Source organism: Neodiprion fabricii, chromosome 3 (assembly GCF_021155785.1).
Source record: "Neodiprion fabricii isolate iyNeoFabr1 chromosome 3, iyNeoFabr1.1, whole genome shotgun sequence".
In the NCBI taxonomy this organism is placed as follows: Eukaryota; Metazoa; Arthropoda; class Insecta; order Hymenoptera; family Diprionidae; genus Neodiprion; species Neodiprion fabricii.
Genome location: NC_060241.1, coordinates 39,697,555 through 39,722,278, shown reverse-complemented (window position 1 = coordinate 39,722,278; position 24,724 = coordinate 39,697,555). Strand labels below are relative to the sequence as shown.

Below are 24,724 nucleotides of genomic sequence, written 5' to 3'. Positions count from 1 at the left end.
AATTGACTTGTCGTCATAAAAAAATATCCAGGCGGAACTTTTGAATTTCGAGAATTACCAGTTTTTTCTTTCTACATCCTATTACATTCACTCTGGCGAGTTCTACACGATGTCCAATTTTTGTTTTGCGGTTATCTCGATCTTGACCACATCTCACATTCAGGTGAATAGTAACCGACTTGCCAACTTTCTCCGGATTCTGATCGTAAGTAAAATTTTTCATCTGTTGTGGCCAATATCTTTTCAGGTCGAAGTTTGGAAGAGCGGCGCAGATTGAGACCAATGCCATAAAAATTTGATAACTAGTTCTAGATATCGTCGGATAAAAATATTGATTACATACTTACATTATGTAACGTGGCATTTCTTGACACAGTTGAGTAGCGGTTCGGAAAGATGATTCGGCTGCGGCCTGATCAGCTCGTAATCAGTGGTCGGAGCAATCTTTCGAAAAGCAAAGGTCCCGGGGTCGTATCTTGGTGCATTCTAAGCTGTGAAATAATTTTTTCTGGATCCGCCGAAACGCATGTCGCAAACCACACGTACATATATATACACATCATAATCTGAAAATGATTGGAGGCGATTCTCTCTGGACTTCAAAAACGTGGAGATCTACCGACAACACAACTTTAATTTTCGGGGTGATTACAACAACTTCCTTTTTTACCTTTGGGAACAAAGAAACGGGACGTCAAAATTACGTAGAGAATGATGGGATTATTTTTCATTGTATTTTTATCCAACACCGTCAGTAGGGAACGTTTTATCTCCTACGGGGCTCAAACTCGTAAGAAAATAATATCTGTAACGGAAAAAAAGAATGTTCTGGTCTAGCGAATTGTATAATATTCACATACACACGGCCAGAATTCTTGCTGCCGAAGCAAGAATTTTTACTGTAATAGCAAACATTGTGCCAAGTGAGCTTTTCAATTTAGCTAGCCTGTTAAACTTGAAAATTTCCAACCGCTGCGCTCAATTCTTCCCGGTGTCTTAATATCAACACTGAAACTTTCTGGTGCAGCGAATCATTTATTTCCGTCTACACTTCGCCAAATTTACGAGAATATATTAATTTCGAAATCATCAAGTTGGACAAATATTTGTCATATTTGTCGCTATCATTACTTTTGAAAATAATATTACGTTTAGTGGTTTTTTTGAGGAAAATCTTCTAAGCATATTAGTCGTCATACGTTCGAAACGGTGAAAGCGAAGTTTGTTCCAGATTTGTATCTTGGAAATGCTGGTAGATGCATTCAGAAAGACAACGCTGTTACAGTGTGATATTTTAATAATTACAAGAAACACATTATACATTTATACTCAGGCTTACAACAAAGTTGAACCCAAGCACAAATCAATTCGAATTCAACCGGTTATCACTTGAAATCGTTTGAAATCACGGTAGAAGTTCTTCGTAACCACTGAATATCCTTGATATTAAAATCATCTGAAATCGCTTCAAACCGTTTCCGAAGTCGAGTAAAATTATTGAGAATCGTGTGAAATTTTGTAATCGCTTGTCACCTTATCTGCGGTTAGTGAATAGTTCCTTGAGAAAACGTTGTTGCTACAGTACGAGATCAGCTTTGCTGATCAACTTTTCAAGTCTTTATTTCATTTGCAGATTCACCATATAACGCACGTTCTTCTCAATGTATCGAATTAAAAAAAAAGACGTGGTTAATGGGACACGTAAGCCATTCGGAACACGAACGATGATTAATATATCGACTTTTATTAATTATTTGGCTGTCTATCAGTGGACCAATGGCTTTTTCAAGTAAACTACAAAGGTATGGCGTCTGGACAGTATATTATAATCGTCATTCCTATCCTTGTTGACGATGAATGTGTGCTTTCTTGCTTCTATGTCCAGATCTATTCTGTACTCCTGCTGTAGATCAGACGGCATGCGGTGTATGAAGGGGTTCACGCATGCCATGAATTCTGAAAACGGTTCAAAATCAATGACATTGCTACGACAATAAGCCCAAACAAACAACTTACTGGCGAAAGCATCCGGGGTTTCGTAGATGTAAACTTTTTCTCTGCTACTGCAGTGACAGACCTCAAAGCCGACCTTTTCGAGCAGCATTTTCAGAGACTCGCGCGGACGTTTAGCGTGCTGAAATACTGGAATGAAACGGTCCGCATCCTGTAATTGAATACGATTAATTAAATGAAGAATGTTGTTTGGCGTGGATATCAAAAGATCTGACAAGTCTTCCGTGGGCTGATGACAAGACAGGCTAGACTTGTGAGCCTGTTTTCCTCTGAATATGGAAATTTTCAGGATCTCCAGAGACGCACTACTGTTATCGTAATGCGGAATAAGTATTAACTGAGATCACAAATCACGCGTCTTAGGAAAATTTTCAGATAGTTTATAAGAATAAAAGAATGACGTGGATTTTACAACGAGGTTGAAAGCAACGACATACCGTCATGTAACGCTGGTATCGAGGCATAGCCGCCAGCACCTTGTACGCGTCCATGCAAGGAAAATCGCTCACAAAGGTCAAGAAGCCCGAACCTCCAGGACGCAGCAGATCAAAGATGTTCTCGAAGGCTTGGCTGAAAGCAGGGACGATATCACGGTGTGACTCCGTAAGCCAGAGATAATGATCGAGCCATCCGAGGAGACGAGTGACGAGAACCTACCGCATGTCTTCGCACCAGTGTAAACAATAGAACGACGTAACGTGATCGAATTGTTCAACTAGATCTTCGGCCAGCGTCGGAGACTCGATGTCCAGCTGGAGAAAGGATAGCCGATCGTTGGCGCCGTATTTTTCCTTTGCGTAGTCCAACATGGGCTTGGAAATGTCCGAGCCTGAAGTCAGAGTATAATCATTCGGTGGAATTAAGTCTTGGTAACACTGGTTATGAGGGTGCCGGTCGAAACTTACAGACAACGGTAGCCTTTGGATTCAGTACCGGAAGGAGAGAATCGACGACTAGGTCGCAGGGTCCGCATCCGATATCAAGGCATCTTCCTGACATCTGACCAATTTCATTGGAATACTCCTGTATAAAGTCGCTAGTCTCGCAACGCGCTAGTTTGTCGTTTGCAGAGTACTCGGCTGGTTTGAACATCGTTCCAAAACTTACTCCTCTCACTGGAAAGGTTCCGCGGTGTATAAATAACCTCTGATGTTCCTCAGTATTTATCTAAATACAAGGTACTTATTCTAATGACTAGTGTATTTTTGCGAGTAACGCATTAAATCCTGGTATCTACAGTACGACAGATTCTCTTCTGCTTTGCCGCGTAATAAGATTGTTTATGATAAAATGTAAAATTCGGTGCCAGACGGAAAAAAAACTAGTGTAAAGCATCTTCTACCTTAATCTAACAATTAGGAACACGCAGACGACTATTAGTTGCAGCGAATGACAATTCGATAAGAATTGCACCGCATTTCTACAAAATTTGCGAGATTTTAAATTCAATCTTGATAGATAGATATGTGATAAATCTTGGCCACGCGATCCAAGAGTCGAGTTGCGCCTGTTCCTTTTCTTTTTCACTCAATCTTTCAGTGACGGTATTTTTTTTTCTGCAGACACATGTCAAGTTTATTTTTTGGCAAATTAGTACTGTAACTGAAAACATATATATTTATGTATTTATAAACAAAAAGAATAATAGTTGCTCTAAAAATTTATTCTCGCTAATAATTGATATATCGTCTTCATATATCACTCCTTTAACTTTCGGGCATGTCTAGTTAAGGCTAAAGTAGCTTACTGAGCTGCATTCCAATTGCACATATTTGCATATTGGATATATGGTTGCTTGTGTGCTTCTGCGATGAAATCAGCAATATAGAAATATGCAGCACGCGAATAAATAAAAATAAACAAAATACGAACATTATGTAATAGAATGAGGTACGTGAAAATTCAATCGAACTCTGCTCTCACAATGTTCTTTCCAAATCAATTCGTAACGTTTTACAAACCTGTTTTTATCAAAACACAGATAATTGTGTATGAAAATATGTTTTTAAAACGCTACGAATTAATTTCAATGCCTGATACAGGTACTGCTTACGAAAGTTTATTTTTACTGATACGGAAATCTTAAAGGTCAGTAACATTAGAAGTACCGTAATTGAGACAAAGCTATCTTTACCAAAGTGACTGGTCTTCAAAAAATACCGCATAAAAAAAAAGTCATATTATATTCATGCAAATATATTATATTATTAGATATTATCAAAGACCAGTCATTTTGACTGGTGTAATAGTTCTGGTGTTAAAGAGATTTCGAACTCCGTCACATACTGCGGAAAAACAGCTTTTTTCTCGATACTTTTGATCTCTGTCAAAAGGGAAGAATCTGTCCGGTCTGTCCGACAAATTTCCGCGATGATCTCGAAAATGGCTGAGTGAAAATTCTGAAACTGATAAGAGTTGGCAGCGAAATGAAAAAGTTTTGAAAAAAAAGTTGAACAGAAAATTTCTGAACAACGAATGAGTTACGAATTTCAGAAAAAAAATATTTAAACTGGGAAAAACATGATCGTTTATTTTGAAAAAGTATTGAGGAGGAAATAGTGCACGTTTGTTGGTAAAAGATTGAAAATTTATTTATTTCCGGTAGAACCGGAAGTTAAAATTAAACGGGAAATGGCAAGTTTTCACGCGCATAGGTTGATTGTTAAATCCTGTAAGTTTCGAATTTTTTTCATCCAGCCGTTTCCAAGATCATGGTGTGAGTTTGTCGGATAGACCGGCAGACCGATATTTTTTGAAAAACCTGTTTTTCGGATTCTAAACGATCTTCGAAAACGTAAAGATTCGTTGAAATTATAAAAAAGTGATTTTTAACCGTAACCAATACCTTTCTTGGATTACCAAAGGTGATGAAAAGTAAAAAGTGTTTATGGTAAAAAGGATTTATTAATTACACGCGTACCTTGCGACTATGATTACTCAGTCTGCCTTGAACACTCGGACTGGTGAACTTGTTGATCAACAAGCAATAGTGGAGAGTCGGCGGAGTCGGAGATTTTAACCGCGACTAGTAACTGACTATAGCTGACGATAGTGCGATTTATATATTCACGGGGTCAGCGTTTAGCCTTTAAGAGCAAGGCGAAGGTGGTGGTAAGAGAAATCCGAGATCAATAAATACATCAAATTTGAAGTAAAGTTATACTTGATAGCCTTGAATCTCGCACACAGCTTTATATTTTTTTATCCGCAAAAACGTTTTTTTATGGAATTCAACATTAGATTCGATTCATTAACGTAAGTTGCCGGTCTACGGGTAAAAAAATAGCCACTAAATGTTCAGGTGTGTTCGTCCGGTCAGTTTAACGGATGGCGATGATAAGTATTTAAAAAAAACTGTTATAACAGATTATTTAATCCGTTGGCTCCACGTTAACTTTAACCTTTACCTGGCACCTTAATGCCGTTCGTGACCCAAGGGTTTTTAATCGAGATTTTCGTAACTTGAAAGTTTCTGCCCTTTGAAAGAATGGTACTACCTTAAAATTAAAAATTGTTGCTGCTACCGTTTTTATCTTATAAAAGACACTTCGGTGAGTACAAAACAAAAACAAAATAAAAAAATTCAAGTAAAAACATTAAATTGCTTCGGTGCATGACCCCGAGGTTCCAGATAAAGATGCCAACTAAAGGTTAATCACTTGGCATTCGCACTTTTGGAAAGGTGCATGAGGGACGATGCATTAACAGAACAAAATACTGATAATACGCGGAGCGCGATTCTATCGATATAAATTTTATTTCATTTGCGTAATATCCATGCCTGTGTATGTGTGTGATACATAATTTCAATGGATCAAGTACACCAATAAACAACATATCCATATCGGTTTATTCAACACACGTTCGTGATCTGGTCCGATTGTTCGAGGTTCTTCACTGCAGCCGTAGGGAAAGATGTTGCATCTTAGACACAACGGAGGTCTTGATGAGTAAAATGTATTTTTGTTTAATCACTAGGAAGTAATCGTGGTAGGTGACGAATTGCCTATAGCATCATCATCGTCAAGTGTACAAGTCTATTCTCATCGTGCGATCGTGATGCTTATTTCAAAATTCATACTGGCGGTGAATCCTTTTATAGAACTCATGCCGGTCGACCTCGGGGCAGGATATGTCAAAGACCAGCTGGCAGGAGGGGTGAAAGAAACGATTATATTCAACGAAAGCAACAGAAACGAAAATGAGTATAGTGAACCTGTTGCTAAGTGATATTACAAATGAGGGAAAAAAATTCTCAGCTAGGTTTGTAAGTGCATGGGAAAAAAATTGAGAATATAAGTAAGGTAAGTGTTATTGAACCTTACATTTTACAAAACTATTAATTGACGGCACAAATTGTGAATTTTTCGATGACTAAAACCAATTGATACAGAGTTAGACGCTAAAAATGTATTTTTTGGTCATTTGAAAATTAAGGATCAATTAGATCCAACCGAAAAAGGTTAACAAGCTCAATAACTGGGACACTCACCTTATGAGAATCTGGTTCACCATTCCCCGCTCGAAATCAGTATGTATCTATATGAGGTATTCCATGCCAACTGAGAGGTCATTTTCCCTGACCACCGCCAATTTGCTTCATTATTTTTTATGTGATTCTACAACCTAAAAAAAGCACTCACCATTTTATCAGATTTTTGTCGTTTCATGATTTACACACATGTATTATCGAAAAACTGCCCGTTTCTTCTAGAAGAGTAAGCCTCAATTCTCGATCAGCCACATGCTGATTCGTTGTTAAGTTACATTTGACTTATGATTTCTTTACGGTAATGGAGGACTAAGGGATGATAGCCCTCCAAGACCTATGATACAACCATAATTATTCGCTAGTTCTTAGCAAAAGTGGATTCACGACCAAAGTATGCACTTCAAATTATTGTTTTGAATAATTATTTTTCCTCTTGTCACTCTTCTATAATAATCAATAAAGTATTCAGCATCATGTCCCGTTCGAGAATGTGCAAATAAACAGAGACAATTTTTATGTGAATCAAAGAGTTCCGATTGGTCAAACATATTTCCTGGAAATAGTAAATCATTGAACAAGATTACACAGCTGAAGATACGTTAGCTATTTTATTACTCGTAGAGCAACAACTTACGTCAATGACTCGAAACTAGTTTTTAATTTATGGAAAAAATATTCTCGCGGATAAAAAAATATAATTAAGTGTGTTACGTCAGACGTACCACTGCACTTTTTCCCCCACTTATTGCTCCTTATTCTTACATTAACTCTACGGCCTCTAGCCTGTCCTCCTATCTCCTATCTTTGTCCCACGCCACTCGTTATACCTCTTACTCAGCTAATTTCATTCCCCTCGCGCTGAATTCTCACACTTTTCTCAATTTTTTGATTATTACAAATTTCATTTTTTCAAATTTTTCGTTTAATATTTATTCTTTTTTTGTTTGCCAAGTCCTCAGTTTCGGATTATTCATCTATAATCCACTTACCAGATCATCGCGCAAGTTCGTCGGACGGATCGCAGACTCTTAGCTTCTCAATGGCAATGAAAAGTATCGCAAAAAAACTGTTTTTCCGGCTTGTTTGTTGTTTCTTCTTCTTCGTTTTTTTTTTTTTTTTGTTGATAATACGAGAACTTCTGCAGATATTCAAGAAGACGGTGACATAGAACAATATATTTGAATTTTCCAAAGACAGGGCTTTTTTGGGTTTCTTAGATCAATGATCATAACCTTCGGGTTATATCTGTTTATTTAGATTTTCTCGTTTCGAGATAAAAGTAACAGCTTGGGTAAGTAACAACTATTTATATCATTTAGTAGCTTATCTGATTAAGGTTTTGAATCAGGTTGTCATTGCGTTCTTGAATAGTACTAAAAATCCGTATTAATTATATGGTTCCAAGTCGACGTTTCCAAGATTAATCTCAAAGCCTACGTCAACTCTGTAGTTTCACACAAATTTTTCATCTCAATGCGACGAATTTGAAAGAAAAGCTGGTTAGTTGAACATTCGAACATTTCAGAACGTGAACGACGATTGATATATCGACTTTTATTAATTATTTGGCTGTTTATCGGTGGACCAATGGCTTTTTCAAGTAAACTACAAAGGTATGGCGTCTGGACAGTATGCTACAATCGTCATTCCCATCCTTGTTGACGATGAATGTGTGCCTTCTTGCTTCTATGCCCAGATCTATCAAGTACTCCCGCTGTAGTTCATCCGGCATGCGGGACATGAAGGGGTCGATAGACGCCATGAATCCTGTCAATTGATTAAATTCAATGACATTGCTGTGTTGATCAACCAAAACAGACAACTTACCGGTATGAGCATCGGGAGTGTCGTAAATGTAACTCGTGTGTCTGTTACTGCAGTGGCAGACCTCAAAGCCAACGTCTCGAAGCAAACTTTTCAGAGTCTCACGCGGGCGTTCAGCGTGCTGAAATACCCCAACGAAACGGTCCACATCCTGCAATTGAGTGTAATGAGATTGAAACTGTTGTTAACCATTTCAGATGAGCGTAAATACTCTATGGTGTTACTAAAATATGGGTACTTTTGAGAAAATCTGGTATTCTCACGCTCTCCTAAATGTACTGTTTATTAAAGGCAACGAGATTGAGTTGCCAATTGGAACCATGAATAATATTTTCATCGACGCAATGGTCAATCATACGATTTTCTGGAGAGATCCGCTACTCCAGGGAGAGTGTTGAATATCTATCATCTGTAATCGAGGATGATGTTGGGTAAAAAAATTCCGAGATAACCGCTGACGTGCACTTGACGAAGCGTATTAATTTCGTGGCTCGAGTCCAATTGTAATATAGTGTATATAAACTCAAGCGTTATACAATCGCTACATAGGCATGGATATAATACAAGAATACATTAAAAATAAAAATACGTTACTTTTATAACGAGTTTGAAAGCAAAAACATACCATCATGTAGCGCTTGTATCGAGGTACAGCTGCCAGTATCTTGTAAGCGTCCTCACAAGGATGATTGCACACTGAGGTGAAGAGAACAGTACCTCCAGGTTGCAATAGGTCGAAGATGTTCTTGACGACTTGGCTGAATGATGTGATTTTGTAAGGCAGTAACAGTGATTGATTGGGCTGTTGAAGGAAATTAATGACAGGAACTTACCGCATGTCTTGACAAAACTGTAAACAATAGAACGATGTGACGTGATCAAATTTTTCACCTAGATATTCGACCAGCGTTGGGGACTCAATGTCCAGCTCGAGGAAAGATATTCGCTCTTCCGCGCCATATTTTTCTTTAGCGTAGTCCAACATCGGTCGGGAAATGTCAGAGCCTGTGTTCATAATATTCATTTACAATTAGTGTGGAATAAAGTTATTGTTAGCCTTGTGATCAATGCGCTAGTTGAGACTTACAGATAACGGTAGACTTCGGATTCAACTTTGGAAGGAGTAAATCGACTACTATATGGCCGGGTCCACTTCCAATATCAAGGCACCGTCCTGACATTTGGCCAATTTCATCGGAAAACTCTTCAATGTATTCGCTGGTCTCCTCACGAACCTGTTTGTCGTTGGCTGAGTACAAGGCTGGTTCGAACATCGTTTCAAGGATGACTCTCGTCACTGGCAAGGTTTCACGGTTAAGAAAATATGCTGCAAAGGAGTATCAGTATTTATTCCCGTATGAATGAATTTTACGAACTTACTATTGCGATTTAGTAGAGTCCGTGGAGTATTGAAATGTATTGGAGCGTTTTTGGTCAGAATTCTGCATCGGCTGTTGAGCCTTTATTCGCGATAAGATACGTGAACCTCAATGTTTGGAGACATGTACGTCAACGTCAAAATCGACCAGGGCACCCCCTTAAGTAGGTATGATGTACTAGAGGGGTTGTAGCTTACAGACAGTTTCTTACGTATTAGTTAGGCCGATCAGCTGATAAAATTATCTGGAAGGATTTTGGCCGGGTCCAATTTCGATCTCTATAACGGCCGCACGTATTTCTTTAACAAGGAAGGTATCCCAGGTCGATCTCTCCGATTTGATATCTTTTGTAACATGTTATTGTAGATTAAAAACTAAGCGACACGTATTTTGTTTTATCTGCCATTAAACACTTTAAGGGGATGCAAATCACCCTCCAAAGTAAGGCGTGTCAAGGGGTGGTATGGCAGTTTTCTTTTTCAGTTGAGAAAATTACATTTTTCATTTCTCGTTGCGAGCAAATTTTTCCAGTCGGATTGTCTAAAGAATGTTACGTTCTTGTGGGTGAAACTGCCAAATCGCCTCTTGACATGCCTTACTTTGACTACTCGTCAAAATATTGTACAAGTTACAATTTATGATGTACGGATATGGGGAAAATTGTGAGATGCAGGGTATAATCATTTCAAAATTTGCTTTATGAAAGATATTAGATTTTTTAATACGAGAATATTGCGTCATTGACCATGTAAAGTAATTGTGTATCGAAAATTATCCGTTTATTCCAAACTCTGTTCCATAAAAAAAATATGAACAAGCAGTTCCCATACATTTTTCATAAATTGGTATTGCACATACCACGATAGAAACGTTTACAGAAAATAGGTAACTTTGACGGATATCAAAGTATAAAGATTATTGCTGTTATTCGATTTCAAATATATTCGTAAGAAAAATGGTAACAAGCTACGTAAATTTGTAAGCTCCTGGTAAGCCAACGTTTAATCCTATAAAACGCATATTTTTATGCGAAATATCAACCGAACCGCAAATTTTGCATCATAGTTGGTGATCAGGTGAAGCTTAGCGTGTTTACACTAAAATAAATAACAGCAAAAAGTAATAGAATCAAGGAATTTGAGAAATTTAGGTACAATTAAACAATTCAAGAAATACAAATACAGCCAGAGAATTAGATACAGTTAGAGGAAGAGGTGAAAGTGAGAATTAACAAACTAGCGAGACAGGTATTGTGTGATAAGCGAGAGATAGAGATGTGTAGCCGTGATATTATCACTCGGAGCAACAATCGGCAAGTTTTACAATAGTTGATTAAAGGTAGGCTAGCATGGAATGCACAATCTAAGATCCTTAAATTAAATCTTAGCAATTCAAGCGAAAGTATGTAGAATAATATAGCGAGAGAATAGTATTATCACAGCAGAAGTGAACAGTCAAGGTAATTTTCAGGTAAAGCAGAAAGATATTAGAACTGATACAGAAAGCAGGAAATACAAGTCGATCAGGTGATAACGAAATTAAGGTAGCAATTTACGGGAAAAAGATGCTCAAAGAAATATTTAGAAAATATATACTAAGTTAGAAATTAGAAAGGAAATACGTAGTGTCTAGCTTGCGACATACGCGGTAGATAAGAGATAGCGATAAGGCATAGAAAAGAGCACAGATATTCCTCACGCATTAAGAAAAGATGTTAATTACTTAAAAATATTAGGTAAGGAAGCAACTTATAATCAAATCGGAGGCAAGGATAAACGGTGAAAATTTATAAGTCAACTAATTTACCAATCACTACGGAGAAACGATGAATTACCAAATTCAAGTAAAGCAAGGCAATTGGAGATATTCTAATCAAACGTAAACAAAGAAATAGTAAAGCGTTGCTATTCAGCGATATCGGATCATTCGTCAATTCAAGCAAAGCGAGATCAAGAAAATAGGCAATAGTTACTACACATTAAATAAGTATAAACCAGTCGCCATGTTACTTGCGACATTAGACACGAAAAATGATAGACACGAGCGGCCGTGGCTCACACAGAGAACACTGCGAGTAAAGACAAGAAAAGAGAGAAGATATAGGATAAGGTATAACACAAGTAACTTCGTGGCTTCGCAGAATAGACAAAATAAAATCTCACGAGAGAGTAGAAACAACGATGCAGATGCAGGTAGAAGAAAACTGATGTACAGACAGGATAGGACGTTAAGGAAGATGCGATTAGAGAACTACCGAACGAGAACGCGTCTGTCTGTACACTGCGCAGACCGCGTTTGACGTGCTGCTGTCACGTATTAGGTCTTATCATAAGTCGGTGGTCACTTTTATTTTTCAACTAATCTTTTATCTTTTATTTGGTAATAAAAGATATTCTTGTTTAACAATTAGTAGTCCCCTCCGCTATCGATGACACGCTGCCAGACTGACGGTAGGTCATTGACCCCATTAAATGTTCCATCTTCATTAAGGCTAGTAATTGCGGTGTTAATGGCGGAATCCAATTCTGGTTTGTTGTCATATCATTGATTGAGATAGAGACGTCACTCTACTAGAGCATCGCAACAGTTCCTGAATTCGTTCTTGCCTTTCTTGTCTGGAAGGCGATCTCGGTCGACCCGACCTCGGTGCATCCTCAGTATTTGTCCGTCCCTCCTTGAACGATTTCATCCAATTAATCACTGCACTTTTCTTGATCGCGTTCTTGCTTACTGCTTTTTGCAAAAGATTTTCCGATAGTCCGGTTGAATAATTCAGCAGAATACAAATTTTCAAAAATGCGCGTTGTTTTTGCACAGTTACAGACTTTTTCAATTCTTCCATTGTCACAACGGGGCGTAAAAACAAATTGCGTATGTTTTCTGAAATTTAAACGTCAACACTACATAACAGTAACATAACCTCAAACTTATCACAAACAGGTGGACAACTGTGAAGAAATAAAAGTGACCACCGAATTATGATAGGACCTAATAATTTTCTTCTTATCTTGTTCGATCGCTAATTGGGCGAGCAGGTCACGTGAGACGGGTCACAAGTAGGACGGACGGTAGTCCATCTTCACTCGTCTTCTCCTCCTTCGTTGGCATGTGCTGAAATATCAATCCGTCGATCGATACGTAAAGGGGTTGCACTCAGTTGCTTCGCTCTACGGGTAAGAAGGGGAGGAAGGTGTGCCTCTCAAGGTATTGCAGTATCGATGCGTGAGTAGATCTTGCAGTTAAAACGACGGTAATTGAAGATGCAACGATCTTACATTGTAATTGCGGCATCGATATCGAGAAGGTACAGATCCTCTGCCAACTCGTTCATTAGAGCCCTTGTACCAAGACGTCTTGGTCGCGATGGTCCTCGTACCGGATCCCCATGCTTGTCCTTCGATAAAACGCGTGCGTGAGGCAACCACGTCCAGCTTGCTTCAAGTTAAAATAAAGGCTGATAAGTGATAAGTGTCGTCGACGGGAGGCTTTGTTGTGGTTTTGACGCATGACATTGTACGCAATTCGGATAGGCATCCATCTGGAGTCGGATCGGCGGTATGCTGCCCTCTGTAGCTGACGGTGTGACGTTGTTGACCCGGTCCGTGGCCTCTGGGTTGCGATATACGGTTCCCTTGAAGCGATGTTCTTGAAGGTGGTTCACGTAGTGAGATACAAAGGTAGAAAATGGATTGGTAGAAGGTTAATGAATAAATTTCACTTAAAATTAGATAGTCGTTCCTTTGGGGTATTGGTCTTAGACGTGCCTTCGTCGTGTTTCGCGTTATTCTGAGAAGGAGGGAGTGCTTTATTATAACCCATGTGACGCAGTTTAAAATACCACGTGACAACATATATACATGTAAATTTTAAGAGAAGAACAATACTTGCGTTGTTAGATTACCGGTGCGTATTTTATGTTATACTTAAGAAACTAGATAACAATTTCTTTTTCTCATTTTTAATATCACTTGGCAATTGGTTTCCTTAAGTAAAGTACAAATATGTAATATCTAGACAACATACTATATTTATTTTCGTTGCTGTTACTTTTGTTGAAAATAATCGTTTCTTTCACCGCTTCTGCCACCAGATCTTTAACATATTCTGACCTGAGGTCGACCGGCATGCGTTCTATAAAAGGATTCACCGCCAGCATGAATTCTGAAATAAGCATCACGATCACACGATGAGAATAGACTTGTACACTTGACGATGATGATGCTATAGGCAAGTCGTCACCTACCACGATTACTTCCTAGTGATTAAACAAAAATACATCTTACTGGTCAAGGTATCCGGTGTGTCAAAGATGTAACTTCTTTCTCTGCGGCTGCAGTGAAGAACCTCGAACCCTTCGTCTTGGACCAAACTCTTCAAAGTCTCACGGCGTTGTTCGGTGTGCTGAAATAGCGGAATGTAGCGATCCACGTCCTGTAAACAAATCGAGGAAGCTCAGATGACGTTTCGGTCGGATGGAAAGTTGTCGAGTGTGAAAAGAACTCACCTTCATGTAGGGTTGATAGCGAGGCATAGCAGCCAACGTCTCATACGCTTTGAAGCCAGGGTTGTTAGCCAGGAATACCAATAGGGTGCTTCCTCCTGGTCGAAGCAGAGTAAAGATGTTTTCAAACGCCTTGCTGAAACAGTTAGACCGGATCAGGAATTTGCATAAATATTTCGGGACTCGTCTAGAACCAATCCGACTCTCGACCAGCAGCTATATGCGGGAATAATAAATTACCGATCGATTGCGGAATTAAAACGAGTCTCCGAAAGACCGATCGTCATTTCTGCTTCTTTAGAAATTTATCAAAGGTAATGAACAATTGTCTAATCAAGACAACTGTCGAGAACTCACCGCATGTTCTGGCACCAATGTAAACAGTTGTATGATACGACGTGATCGAAATGCTCAATTAAATCCTTAGGCAGATCGGAAGACTCAATGTCCAGTTTGATAAAGGACAGTCGTTTGTTGTCCCTGTATTTCGACTTCCCGAAATTGAGCATGGACTCGGATATATCCGAACCTGGAGTGTGGCGGAATGCATGTTTTTTTTTTTAGTTTGACAAGGTGTTCGCACGACTGGCCAAACGAGACGTACTCACATAATACGGTGGCCTTTGGGTGTAGCTTCGGCAAAATAAAATCGTTCACCACGTCCCCAGGACCGGATCCAATGTCGAGGCATCGTCCCGACATATGGCCGATTTCTTTGGCGTACTCCTCCGTGATGTCATGAGCATCCGATCGTTGAAGACCGTTGGCCGCCGTGTAGAGGGCTGGTTTATACATGGTCTTGGAGTTCTAAGAACACCTGCAGGGTGATCGACATTGATTTGGTAAACACGTGGGGTAGACAATTATTTCCAATCAAAAGCGAGCCAATTAATGGAAACAAAGGTTTGCTTGTTTCACTCTGTAGAAGCTTGGGTGACAATGTGGGAATAATTTACCCTACGACGTCTCACTTCCGGTTCGGATATGAACGCGAACTCCGTCAACAGTTGGAAATCCGCAATGTCTCGGTGGACCCTTCGGTTTTCGGCCGTAGTGTTTCGTCGGACCTTCAGCGGGGAACTTCTAATTCGTTGCTTAATGTTGAACTGGTAAGTGCCTCGGTCCCCTTTCGACTTATATAGCCCTCTCTGCCACCACTCCGCAGTCCAAGTCACCGGGTGTATCTCGTCTTTAACATCGCCTTTGCATTATCTCGGATATTTTTTATAAAAATAAGTATCCACCATTCAACGTCGGTTCCAAAGTTGAAAATACTTTGCCCGATCTTCTGCACGATTTTTGAAGCCAAGACCATGATTATCCTTGATTCTGCGACTGTTCTGCTCGGTTAATTGTACCATTTCTTTTTTCAAAATTATTTTAAGACTCGAAACAGTTGACCTCGAAGCGAAATGGTCAATTGGTTAAACATTTTGCAAATAGGGATTCATCGGTTTAGTTTTTTGATAGAATGATTTTTTTTTTTTTTTTGTTTTTCTTACAACTTTACACGATTACCGTTCATCTCTGATTTATTCTCTTAGCGTCGTTGTTGAACGTACCGATCGTTAACTCTTGCACCGAGGAGTGATCCTTTATTCAGGGTGCAAATACAGACAAGAAACTAGTAGAAGACCTCCTTGGTGTACTCGACATCAGTAATTTATACTTCGCGGGATTATTTTCACTCTTTTTTTTTTTTTCTTCTTTACGACTTCTTTTTATATTTTCCAATTTCCCAGAATAACGACGCGTCTACTCTCATGAATAAGAAATATGAAACTCAGCCGATGTCCTCAAAGTTTTCGTGCCACAAGAGAAAAGATATTACCGCGCAAAATCATTCGCGAGAATATTGAAAATTGTATTTTATTGTACGAGGAGTATGGATGGGAATTATTGGCACTCGATTATTCGTTGATGGTATTCATCTAATGGTACAGGTAATATCGGGTCCCTTGCTCGATGCAAACGGATATTGTACAGCCACTTTTAACGATATAGATTCGACGGTTATTGTACGGGGAAACAAATGGCACAAGAATATTTTCATACGAATATGATCAAGGCACGACGTTACAATATCACAAAGGAATGAATTATCTCTGGGTCAAATAAGCTACCTATTGTAAGAGACTCGTCAGAGGTGAACATGGAACAGCTATTTTTGTCCCGAGTTAAACCCTCCGGCGTCATTCTAAACATCTGACACACTTTCCGCGTTTACAATCCCGATCTATCCACATTCACTTTTTCTAACATGTCTCTTCGCCGCACACCATTCAATAATTATCACCATATCGTTGTCGAGCCATTTTTATTCTCTGTTCTCCATTACGCAGATAATGTAATATTATTACCGTAAAGCTTGTCCAAATAAGCGTTTACTTATACTTGAATTACATGGACGAAAGTTGTCTCAGTTAAGAAGAAATGATTGCAATGCGGTGACGATAAAGATTCCTTGATGATGTATAGTTAAAGCCGCAGGATCAAGTCAAAAATTGAGATGGAAGTGAATTGAAGTATCAGTAAGGCTGGATAAGGTGAAATCAGAATGACTTATCAAATATCGTACAGAACAAGAAAGACTGCTTTGCTAGTTCAGTTTTTTTTTTTACAATTAGTCAAAAGCCACGATATCGCCTATTCCGTTGATCCGATTGAATTCGACAAGGTGAAAATTCTGCTGGCCGGCCGATCCGAAATTACTGTGAATACTTAAACGGACCATTCGTAAAGAGCCCAAAATATCGCGCAGGTAAGGAGATTCGCTGACAGCGATGGCAAAGAGTGAGAAGTAGATTTTCCGGTTAGGATGGAATTGGGAAAGTTTTTAGGTAAGGTCACGGTCCTTCGTTGGTTCGTACGAAGGGGTTGTCAACCGTCCGGAGGAGGTAAGAGTCGAACGGACGGGCACTCGGCCAAAAGGCCTCCCGTGCCTCGGCAGCATAACAACATTCTCAGTCCCAAATATTGATGAGCCAGAAAAAATTGAGCACTCGCACTGTACAAGTCGAGAGACACTCGGCTCGATTTTCCTCTTGGCTGCAGCAGCATCGCGGGTCTTTCGTGGCCAGTGCACTCCTTCGGTTTCGTCTTACCCCTCCCCGCCAAGCCACCCCGCCCAGCACCCTTTCTCCCCTTGGTCTTGGAAGGTCAGGTTGATTCGAAATATCAAGAAATATTCTCTCCATTGCGTCTCCCGGCGTATCGTCGCCTCTTTCAGGCTATGCAGGGTTCGGTGCATACTGCATGCAGGAGAGGCGAGTAAAGAACGCGGTTGTAAAAAATAAAGCAGTGAAAGAAGAAGAGCGAAGAACGCTTCGGGGTACCATTACAACCGTCTATTTTGTGTGAGGTCGTGAACCTGCGCCAGCCGACGCGATGCCGGTCCGGGAAGGTTGAGAGTCCCAATTTAAAGGGCCCAAAACTCGTCGAACGAGTTGAATGGCCTATTTGCTCCGTGCCAAGGACCAGCTTAACTAACCTAGGGTAGAGAGCTGCTTGCTCGGCGAGGTCCGATCCGATGGGTCAGAGCATCGCGAATGAAACCCGGGATTTCAGGCATCTTTAGTATCTACCTTCGATCGCGTTGAGAGGCCATTTTGCAACCCATCTCGAACCGTCGTGCAGCATCGAGCGTCGTGGCTATGACATTGCAATCTGTCTTTTGACCTTCGCAATCATCACGAATAGATTCGTGCATGGTATTATTTCCACCATAGTTTCATTGGCGATTTCCACTATCCCAAGGTAGGGGCAGGTGGTAGACGGGAAGCATCTGCATTAGTTATAAGGGATGCTCTCAAGGACTGCATGGAGAAAATTCTCCTCGCGGCGTTGACGAACTTGAAATTCAATAACAATTTGCAGTACTGCTCCTGCAGCGCGAGATGGAAGTTTCGAACTAGAAGCTTGCAGGACGGCTCGACGTCAAGGCTGCACCGAAGGCTCTCCGAACTTGAGCCGCAGGATGTACAGGGTGGCGAAAAATAACTCTGGTGGTAAATTCGCGAACGGCATCAACAAATGTCACGGGGTGTTTGAAGATACTTTGCACAGAGCATAGAGGCGCTTTCCAAGGTTTTCCAATAGCGCTAGGGCTCCAGTCCTTTATCGCAACAAAACGAATCACGTAGGACTCTCCTCGTATTAGATCCTGATTTTCACTTGGAACCTTATCTTGAGGGCACGTGTAAGTATTTGCCTTTGGACGAGTGCCCTGCCCCTACTTCGGACCTATTTACGTATGCGTCGACACACTCCATACACAGTCACCCAATATACAAACTCACCCTAATCAAATACATATATTTTCGCCAGGGGGCGCGCTTGTCGTACGATCTGTATAAATATGTTATCTGATGGGTGGTGGGCTATTTGTCTCATTTATAAGTATATGTTACAAGTTCGCTTCATTCCTGTTTGATTTTCACATTGTTGCTCCAAGACACTGTGCTGGCTACATGGGGGTATCTCACGTTGGTTTATATTTTACAGAAGAAATTTAAATCAGAAACACGCGTCGTTCTATAATAGAAAAGAATTAAGGGCACGTACGTACGTCAGTTTGAAGAATCGTTTTTGGTGGACAGAGTCAAGTTGTTCTAGACTGTTTCAGAGATGATTCTACGCATGATGGGATCCAGGGATTGCGTTTACGTATTCCAATATAAGCAATAGAACTACGGAAAGCTGCCCATATTAAAAGCAAGAGCTTCAGGTGAAGCTTTTCGGTCCCCGGTTTTTGAAGAACGCCAAAGCAATGGCGCCTCGAAGTTCTCTTCCGAATTGCAGGGTGGTATCGTCGACTGCAGTGCGCGCCTACCAACGACAAAAGGGACTCCAAGTATTTGCTGTTTACGATAGGAACTTATAACATCGCGAGGTGTACCGCAAGCATCCAATACTCGATCAGCCCCTGCGCCAAGGAAAGATGGATGTCGGCGTGCAAGGCAATGATAGATAGACGGTGTACCGTGCCTTGCTAGGCGGCCACCTTTCCATACCTTCCTTCCTTCCTTACTTCCTTCCTTCCTTCCTTCCTTCCTTTCTTTCTTCGACTTCTTCTCGGCATCGCCATCGGCACCGCGACCACCGCCTCCCGGTGAGGCTGGGACCCTCTACTTCTGTATCGAGTGGCATAGACGAGAGCCGGAGCCGAAGCCGGAACTGAAGACGGAGGTGGAGGTGAAGGGAAGTGCAGAGAAGGCAGGCTTTGATAAATGACTCCGTGAAAAAATCCGAGTCGATACGTCTTGCTCAAGATGCGGGCAGCGGTAGCGGCAGCCTCACCACCCACCGCCTTACATTATACCCGCGGGAAAGAAAAAGTCGAGATTGCGATTAAGTGGGACCCTGGATTAAACCGTCTTTCCCGAAAGGCCTACGTCCGTCTTTCTCCCTTTTTCGTTCTCTACGTGCAGCTCGATCACCCGGACTCACCTTTCCCCATCCCCAATTCTACTCCTCCTTCCTCATCGCTACTCTCATCTTACAGGCTTCATCTCCGAAAGGAACGGAGATCGACTGATGAGCGTCCTCTTATCCGTCTACTAGTATCTAGTCGTCGAGAAGCAGTTTCTTTCCTCTCTCTGCGCGGCCTTGAACTACTACCGCAGTAGGCCATCTGGACGTTAACCTGAGGGGATTGATTTCGTTTCCAAGATACAAGGACGGGTGTGGAGTTGTCATTTATCGTCCAACCGAGCTCCTTATTTACCGAGTATTCCTGTTACGCTGGAACGACGGAATGCGATTCACGATTAGAACGATCGTTTCCGAACGAGACTTTTTATTTATAATCACGTCGATTTAAAGTTTTCGTTCGTGGAAGATTGTGAACACTTATTTTAACCGTGCTCAATATCACCTACAATTAACGAAATTGAGCGCAGATACGAGAAGTTGGAATATAATATTCAGCCTGTTGTTGAGAGAAAAATTGAGAATCAGATATGACGTGCTTTATAATTGATTCATCGTTTGTGCGGACGGTTTAACTGGAGGTTATTTTTGCCAGGTCATCTTGTAGCGTGCCAAAATGGCGACTGGCAGCGAATTGCATTATACAGTCGGGCAGGTCCGAATGGTCCAACGCCATGATTTCGCGGGCCGGATCCGAGGCAGATGCTATCCTCCATTAATCTCGGGGAAATCAGAATTAGCATAATTGACGGAGTGGAGAACGCGTTCCTACCGTGCGGTGCGCCATCTTGTATAATTCGCCGATATATCTCACTCGGCGTCCTCCTCGAGCTTGGCATATAAGATCCTCGCTCCTCTTCGCCTCCCGATTCGCGGTCCGTTGTTCCGTCAAACGGTCATCCAAGTCCGCATATTCGCCCGCTTATCAGTTATACCTCGGATACCTTAACCTAAAACACGATCAACGCTTCGCAAGACGTCATCGCCGGGACGTGGGTGCAGCTCAGGGAGGCGGGTGTAAGGCTCTCAGGGCGACGGAAGACGCGGTGGGACGAGGCGGCGTTGCAGGGGCGGATGGCGACAGAGTCACATCAATAATACATGTCGTCTGCCGCCCCCCGCCTCCCGCCTCCGCCGTCGTTGTCGCGACGCAGTTCCTCCACCGCCGCCTTCCATATCTTAAGGCTGGGAGCCCGGAGTCGCGGGATCGCGCGTTGACGCAGCTGACCTTTAACTCGGCTCATTGTTCGGCCAAGTTTCGAGAGTCTTGGCTTGCGACGTAAAGTATCAGGACCATCCTAGGCTTGCGGTTCCGACAAATTTTACTCCGAGGTCCCATTCGCCGGCTCACTTTATTTTTCTTCTTCTTCTTCTTCTTAACAGATTATCCAGTGGATTGTGTACTCTCGTCAACTTTTCTCGTGCTCCTAGAGGGGCTATTTATCAACCAGATATTCTCACTCTTCAGGTGCACGGATCTCCACGTATCGCTACACTTATTACATAGTTGGTCGCCAGGCTTGCAACCTGCGGATCGTCATGTTTTCACAACGTCACTTTTAAAGTCGGGCTTCATTCGTTTCGTTTCATGCTCTGGTACCTGACAGTTCTGTGCTCGGTGCCAAACGGAAGTAAAAATATTTGCCCTGGTTTTGAATTTACGAAGGAATGTTTTTGCGGCTGCCATTTTGGTGCAGCCTTGTCTGTTTCTCTGGTGCTTCAACGGCCCCTCGTCAATCCTCCCCTCTTCTCCTCTTACTCTTATAGAGGTCCTCCTCCCTCCATTTCCCCCGTTTGCCGCGGAGCGAGGCACACCAGTAGATATTACCGAGAGAACCATCCATTTTAAATGTCCCCCTTAAATCTCCAACACCAGCAGCACAGCACCCACTGCTGGTTCCGTTCGGAGCTGATCCCCGCTACCTTCTCGGTCCCGGTACCGCCACCACCGCCCCTAACTTTTATATCCACCTAAATCCATCCATTTTAAATGACGGATATTTTCTCCGAGCGACTCTCTCTCTGTATGGATTTTTATATTTTCCTTGGTAAGGTTGGAAAGGAAGGTTGGGTGGAGGGATAAAGTCGGGGGGTGGAGATGAAGGTACGGAGAATGCGAGAGAAGAGGAGAAAGAAATAAAGCGAGGGTGGGAGTGGGCGGGGGGGAGGGAGAAAGAGGCAGAAACCAGCGTAACCTGCCGTTCAAGGAAGGGCGAGGGGGTGCGGTTTATTGTCGGTGCTCTGATAAAAGAAGTGTTTTTGCTTTCGGCCAAGGACGCGACGCGCGCCATTTTTTAAATTCAACAGAATTGTAAAATTTGAAAAAAAGTATGAAGAAAAATCGGATAGCTCAAAGTAAACACTGCAAATGTTCATTTCGGTTTCTGCTACATAAACGCTATGTGAACATTTACAGGTATACTCTACGGCTTTACATGTGCGGTTACAGCCTGCACGGTATGCAACACTGCACGCATTACAGTATCCCGTAAAGCGATTGTTAGGCATCGAGAGAAAATGGTCCGTGGTAAGAAGGATACCATTCGATACGCCCTCAATGCTGAAAATGACCAAAAATTGAGAAGCATAAATTCTGCAGTAGTAACTAGTGACAAATTTCCAGGATTAACGCAATTTCATTTCATTTTCAAGCCCGTGATACCTGGTGATTTTCCGCTAAGCCAAGATGTTAAGCTTTCAATCATAGAAAGCTACGTGAACGTGATGTTCGGAGAGACTTGATCATCAATTTCTATTTTTTCACAGTCTGTTTTCATTCGTTGAATATTCATCAGGGGATTTAATCAAACGCTTATGGATATTTGGGTCCTCTGTAAACGCCCGTCAAAGCACTAAAATGGATGTGAACATCTCACGGTGTCGAGATTTTCCATCAAAATCCACCACGAAATTCCCGCTGCGCGGTGTAGTGTCAGAGTGGAAGACGTTCTATCTCTTTAAGAGGACAGTGCCTCTAGATCGATACGGCCAGCAATCATATTTCCAGGTAAATGTGGGTTCTTCCAGTCAACAGTGCGGTGCGGTATGATTCGAGTTCAGATCGACAGAGGTGACACGTTGAAAAACTCCTCCAATTCTAAACTATCGACCAAGGATGTCCCAAAACTTATAGACTCTAGCAAAATCGTTCTACTCTGGCTACTCGTAAGTGTAAATATGGGCATGGATGGATAGTTCATCAGATAAACGTCAGGCGTCACGTCGACGCTGCATTTTAACAATATATTCTCGTTTAGTGAGTTTGTTTTCTGTTGTAATATCTAGTATTTGTAAATTTAGTCGGTATGCAGACACGCGTTGGCATGCGTACATATATGAAAGTTTGAAAGAATCCACGTGCGGATGTAGGAATCATAAAAATAAAAGGGGGGGGAATTTTGCGTTCGTAGATTGTGCTCTGCGGTATTCTGCACCCTCGCGTTTCCCCTCTCCGCACACACACACACACACACGCACGCACATGTAGGTACGTGTATAGGTGTGGTAGTTTCGCGGCATTTTCCTGGAAGCACACCATCTGCTCGCTCGAAGTAACAAAAAATCCTCGTATTCCTGAGAACTCGGCTGGGTCTTAGCTTCGCCGGTGAGCTTTAGGGCGTCGCGAGTTGGATGGGATGGGATGGGATGGGATGGGGGGAAGGGGGCGGGCGGGGGAGGCGGAGGGTTGGGAGCTTAAGTGCTTCGCTGCCGAGTGTCTGTCTCCTTCTGGGATCGAACCCAGAACTCTCTCTCCAGGATTCCCTCCCTCCGCCACGTTCCTCCCGTCCACCCACCGACGTCCCTCTTTCTGGGATCGAAGCGTCGCCCTCTCTGTTCTCGTCGGGAACGTCGGGGCGTTACCGCCTCCCGACCTCCGGCTGGCACCCTCAGCCCCCGGAGCCGTCGCTGCCACCCCGCCGCCGGTGAGGGCTGCAGTCGGCATCGGGGAATGCCATTGGTTCCGGCGACACTCACAGACCAATGAAGAGCACAAATACGGGAAACTCGCCGCGAACGAAATCCTCGCGACTTCTCTCCGCTGCGCGCAGGACGACTTCGCCAACCGAAGAGCCACTCCTACACCCCTAGAAACGTAGGTTCGATCCGGTACCGCAGTCACATCCGAATCTGGGAAACTCCCGGATTGGTCCGGGCAACGGAAACGGAGGAATTCTCCCATTGGCGAGGATTTCTCCGTTACCACTGTACCTCCGAGCATTTTATTGGAGAAGTTTATACGGAGGCTTCTTCTCGCCGACAAGCCTTTTCATTGGCCTCGGTAGCACCTGGTGTCAAAACACCTCGGGGAACCGGAATCACCGCCATTCCATTCCTAAAACCCTGAATCCGATGTACAGTACTTGTCAGTGTAAGCTTGGAAACGTATTACGTATTTTGCTGAATTTTTGAAATTACCGTCTTCTCGCTAGTTTTGAAAAGTTCTTGCACCTATAACTCGCGAATCCCATGTGGTGCATTTTTACTGTACTATTGTTACCTGTTCCCGCATGTTTTGGAATTCAAGGTAATTTCCCAGGGGCCGGCATCGCTGGTAGGGCCGCCTGAGACCGCGTATACATACGTAGGTGAGTAAAAGTGCGAGAATGAGAAAACTGCCAACGACTTTTAGCATCCTGAGGAACGCGGTAAGGGGGTGGTAAAGTTATTCTACGGTGTTTGACTAGGTCCGGGGGTCGACGGTCGCCTGAATTTCGTCGCACCGTCGTACAGTCTTGTAAGCCACGCGATATTTCGAGGGGCTTGAGGAGATCCGCGACTTCAAACTTGCACGTTTAAGCCCTGCAAAGCCTCGCGTCACGCATGCCAAGAATTTCCCAAGTACTCGGTTTCAAGTCTGGAGGCTTTTCAAGAAAGTGGACTCGTCGTTGTTAGCGACAAAGTGATGATAACGAAGAGAGAAAACAGTTTATTTCCCTTATCAGTAATCCTCGGACTTACAGAAACTTTTCATTCTTCATCAAGTTGCATATATGTAGCTTCGATCGTCTTTTCGTTCAGTCAATTGGTTTTAAGTTTATATTGAAATTCGTACGAGACACATATTCAAGAGGGTTCTTTGAATAA

At 42.1% G+C, this 24,724-nt stretch overlaps 3 protein-coding genes across 11 annotated transcripts; all 3 read right to left on the bottom strand.

Annotated features, from left to right (window-relative positions):
* Positions 1 to 1,279: 1,279 nt before the first annotated feature.
* Positions 1,280 to 5,084, bottom strand: LOC124178950 (juvenile hormone acid O-methyltransferase-like). Of its 4 annotated transcripts, XM_046562799.1 has the most exons (7): positions 4,934 to 5,029; positions 3,761 to 3,818; positions 2,919 to 3,128; positions 2,671 to 2,842; positions 2,451 to 2,583; positions 2,017 to 2,164; positions 1,280 to 1,956 (listed from the first exon to the last, which is right to left on the bottom strand). In XM_046562799.1, the coding sequence occupies exons 2-7, from the start codon at positions 3,789 to 3,791 to the stop codon at positions 1,766 to 1,768; spliced, it is 885 nt and encodes a 294-aa protein (XP_046418755.1). In that variant the 5' UTR covers positions 3,792 to 3,818; positions 4,934 to 5,029; the 3' UTR covers positions 1,280 to 1,765. The 4 variants fall into 4 exon arrangements, with proteins under 4 accessions (XP_046418755.1, XP_046418756.1, XP_046418757.1 ...); XM_046562800.1 differs by lacking the exon at positions 3,761 to 3,818 and having other exon boundaries at positions 4,934 to 5,084; XM_046562801.1 differs by lacking the exon at positions 3,761 to 3,818 and having other exon boundaries at positions 2,919 to 3,180; positions 4,934 to 5,081.
* Positions 1,280 to 11,984, bottom strand: LOC124178952 (juvenile hormone acid O-methyltransferase-like). 6 transcript variants are annotated; one of them, XM_046562810.1, is made up of 8 exons: positions 11,871 to 11,984; positions 9,920 to 10,052; positions 9,417 to 9,656; positions 9,163 to 9,334; positions 8,955 to 9,087; positions 8,333 to 8,480; positions 8,091 to 8,272; positions 1,280 to 1,774 (listed from the first exon to the last, which is right to left on the bottom strand). In XM_046562810.1, exons 3-8 carry the CDS (start codon positions 9,601 to 9,603, stop codon positions 1,766 to 1,768), a joined length of 831 nt encoding a protein of 276 aa, XP_046418766.1. In that variant the 5' UTR covers positions 9,604 to 9,656; positions 9,920 to 10,052; positions 11,871 to 11,984; the 3' UTR covers positions 1,280 to 1,765. The 6 variants fall into 6 exon arrangements, with proteins under 6 accessions (XP_046418766.1, XP_046418770.1, XP_046418771.1 ...); XM_046562814.1 differs by having other exon boundaries at positions 9,920 to 10,007; positions 11,871 to 11,980; XM_046562815.1 differs by lacking the exon at positions 9,920 to 10,052.
* A 1,666-nt stretch (positions 11,985 to 13,650) lies between these two features.
* LOC124177189 (juvenile hormone acid O-methyltransferase-like) lies at positions 13,651 to 15,308 on the bottom strand. Its single transcript, XM_046559305.1, has 6 exons — positions 15,166 to 15,308; positions 14,818 to 15,026; positions 14,567 to 14,738; positions 14,213 to 14,345; positions 13,992 to 14,139; positions 13,651 to 13,869 (listed from the first exon to the last, which is right to left on the bottom strand). Exons 2-6 carry the CDS (start codon positions 15,002 to 15,004, stop codon positions 13,673 to 13,675), a joined length of 837 nt encoding a protein of 278 aa, XP_046415261.1. The 5' UTR covers positions 15,005 to 15,026; positions 15,166 to 15,308; the 3' UTR covers positions 13,651 to 13,672.
* Between the last annotated feature and the right edge of the window lie 9,416 nt (positions 15,309 to 24,724).

Coding starts and splice junctions, on each gene's coding strand:
- LOC124177189 (XM_046559305.1), bottom strand. CDS start 15,004: ATGTATAAACCAGCCCTCTACACGGCGGCCAACGGTCTTCAACGATCG. Junction 14,739..14,817: donor CCCAAAGGCCACCGTATTAT/GTGAGTACGTCT, acceptor GCCACACTCCAG/GTTCGGATATATCCGAGTCC. Junction 14,346..14,566: donor CATTGGTGCCAGAACATGCG/GTGAGTTCTCGA, acceptor TAACTGTTTCAG/CAAGGCGTTTGAAAACATCT.
- LOC124178952 (XM_046562810.1), bottom strand. CDS start 9,603: ATGTTCGAACCAGCCTTGTACTCAGCCAACGACAAACAGGTTCGTGAG. Junction 9,335..9,416: donor TCCGAAGTCTACCGTTATCT/GTAAGTCTCAAC, acceptor TTATGAACACAG/GCTCTGACATTTCCCGACCG. Junction 8,273..8,332: donor CACTCCCGATGCTCATACCG/GTAAGTTGTCTG, acceptor ATCAATTGACAG/GATTCATGGCGTCTATCGAC.
- LOC124178950 (XM_046562799.1), bottom strand. CDS start 3,791: ATGCAAATATGTGCAATTGGAATGCAGCTCA. Junction 3,129..3,760: donor TGCAATTGGAATGCAGCTCA/GTAAGCTACTTT, acceptor GAACCTTTCCAG/TGAGAGGAGTAAGTTTTGGA. Junction 2,584..2,670: donor CACTGGTGCGAAGACATGCG/GTAGGTTCTCGT, acceptor CCCTGCTTTCAG/CCAAGCCTTCGAGAACATCT.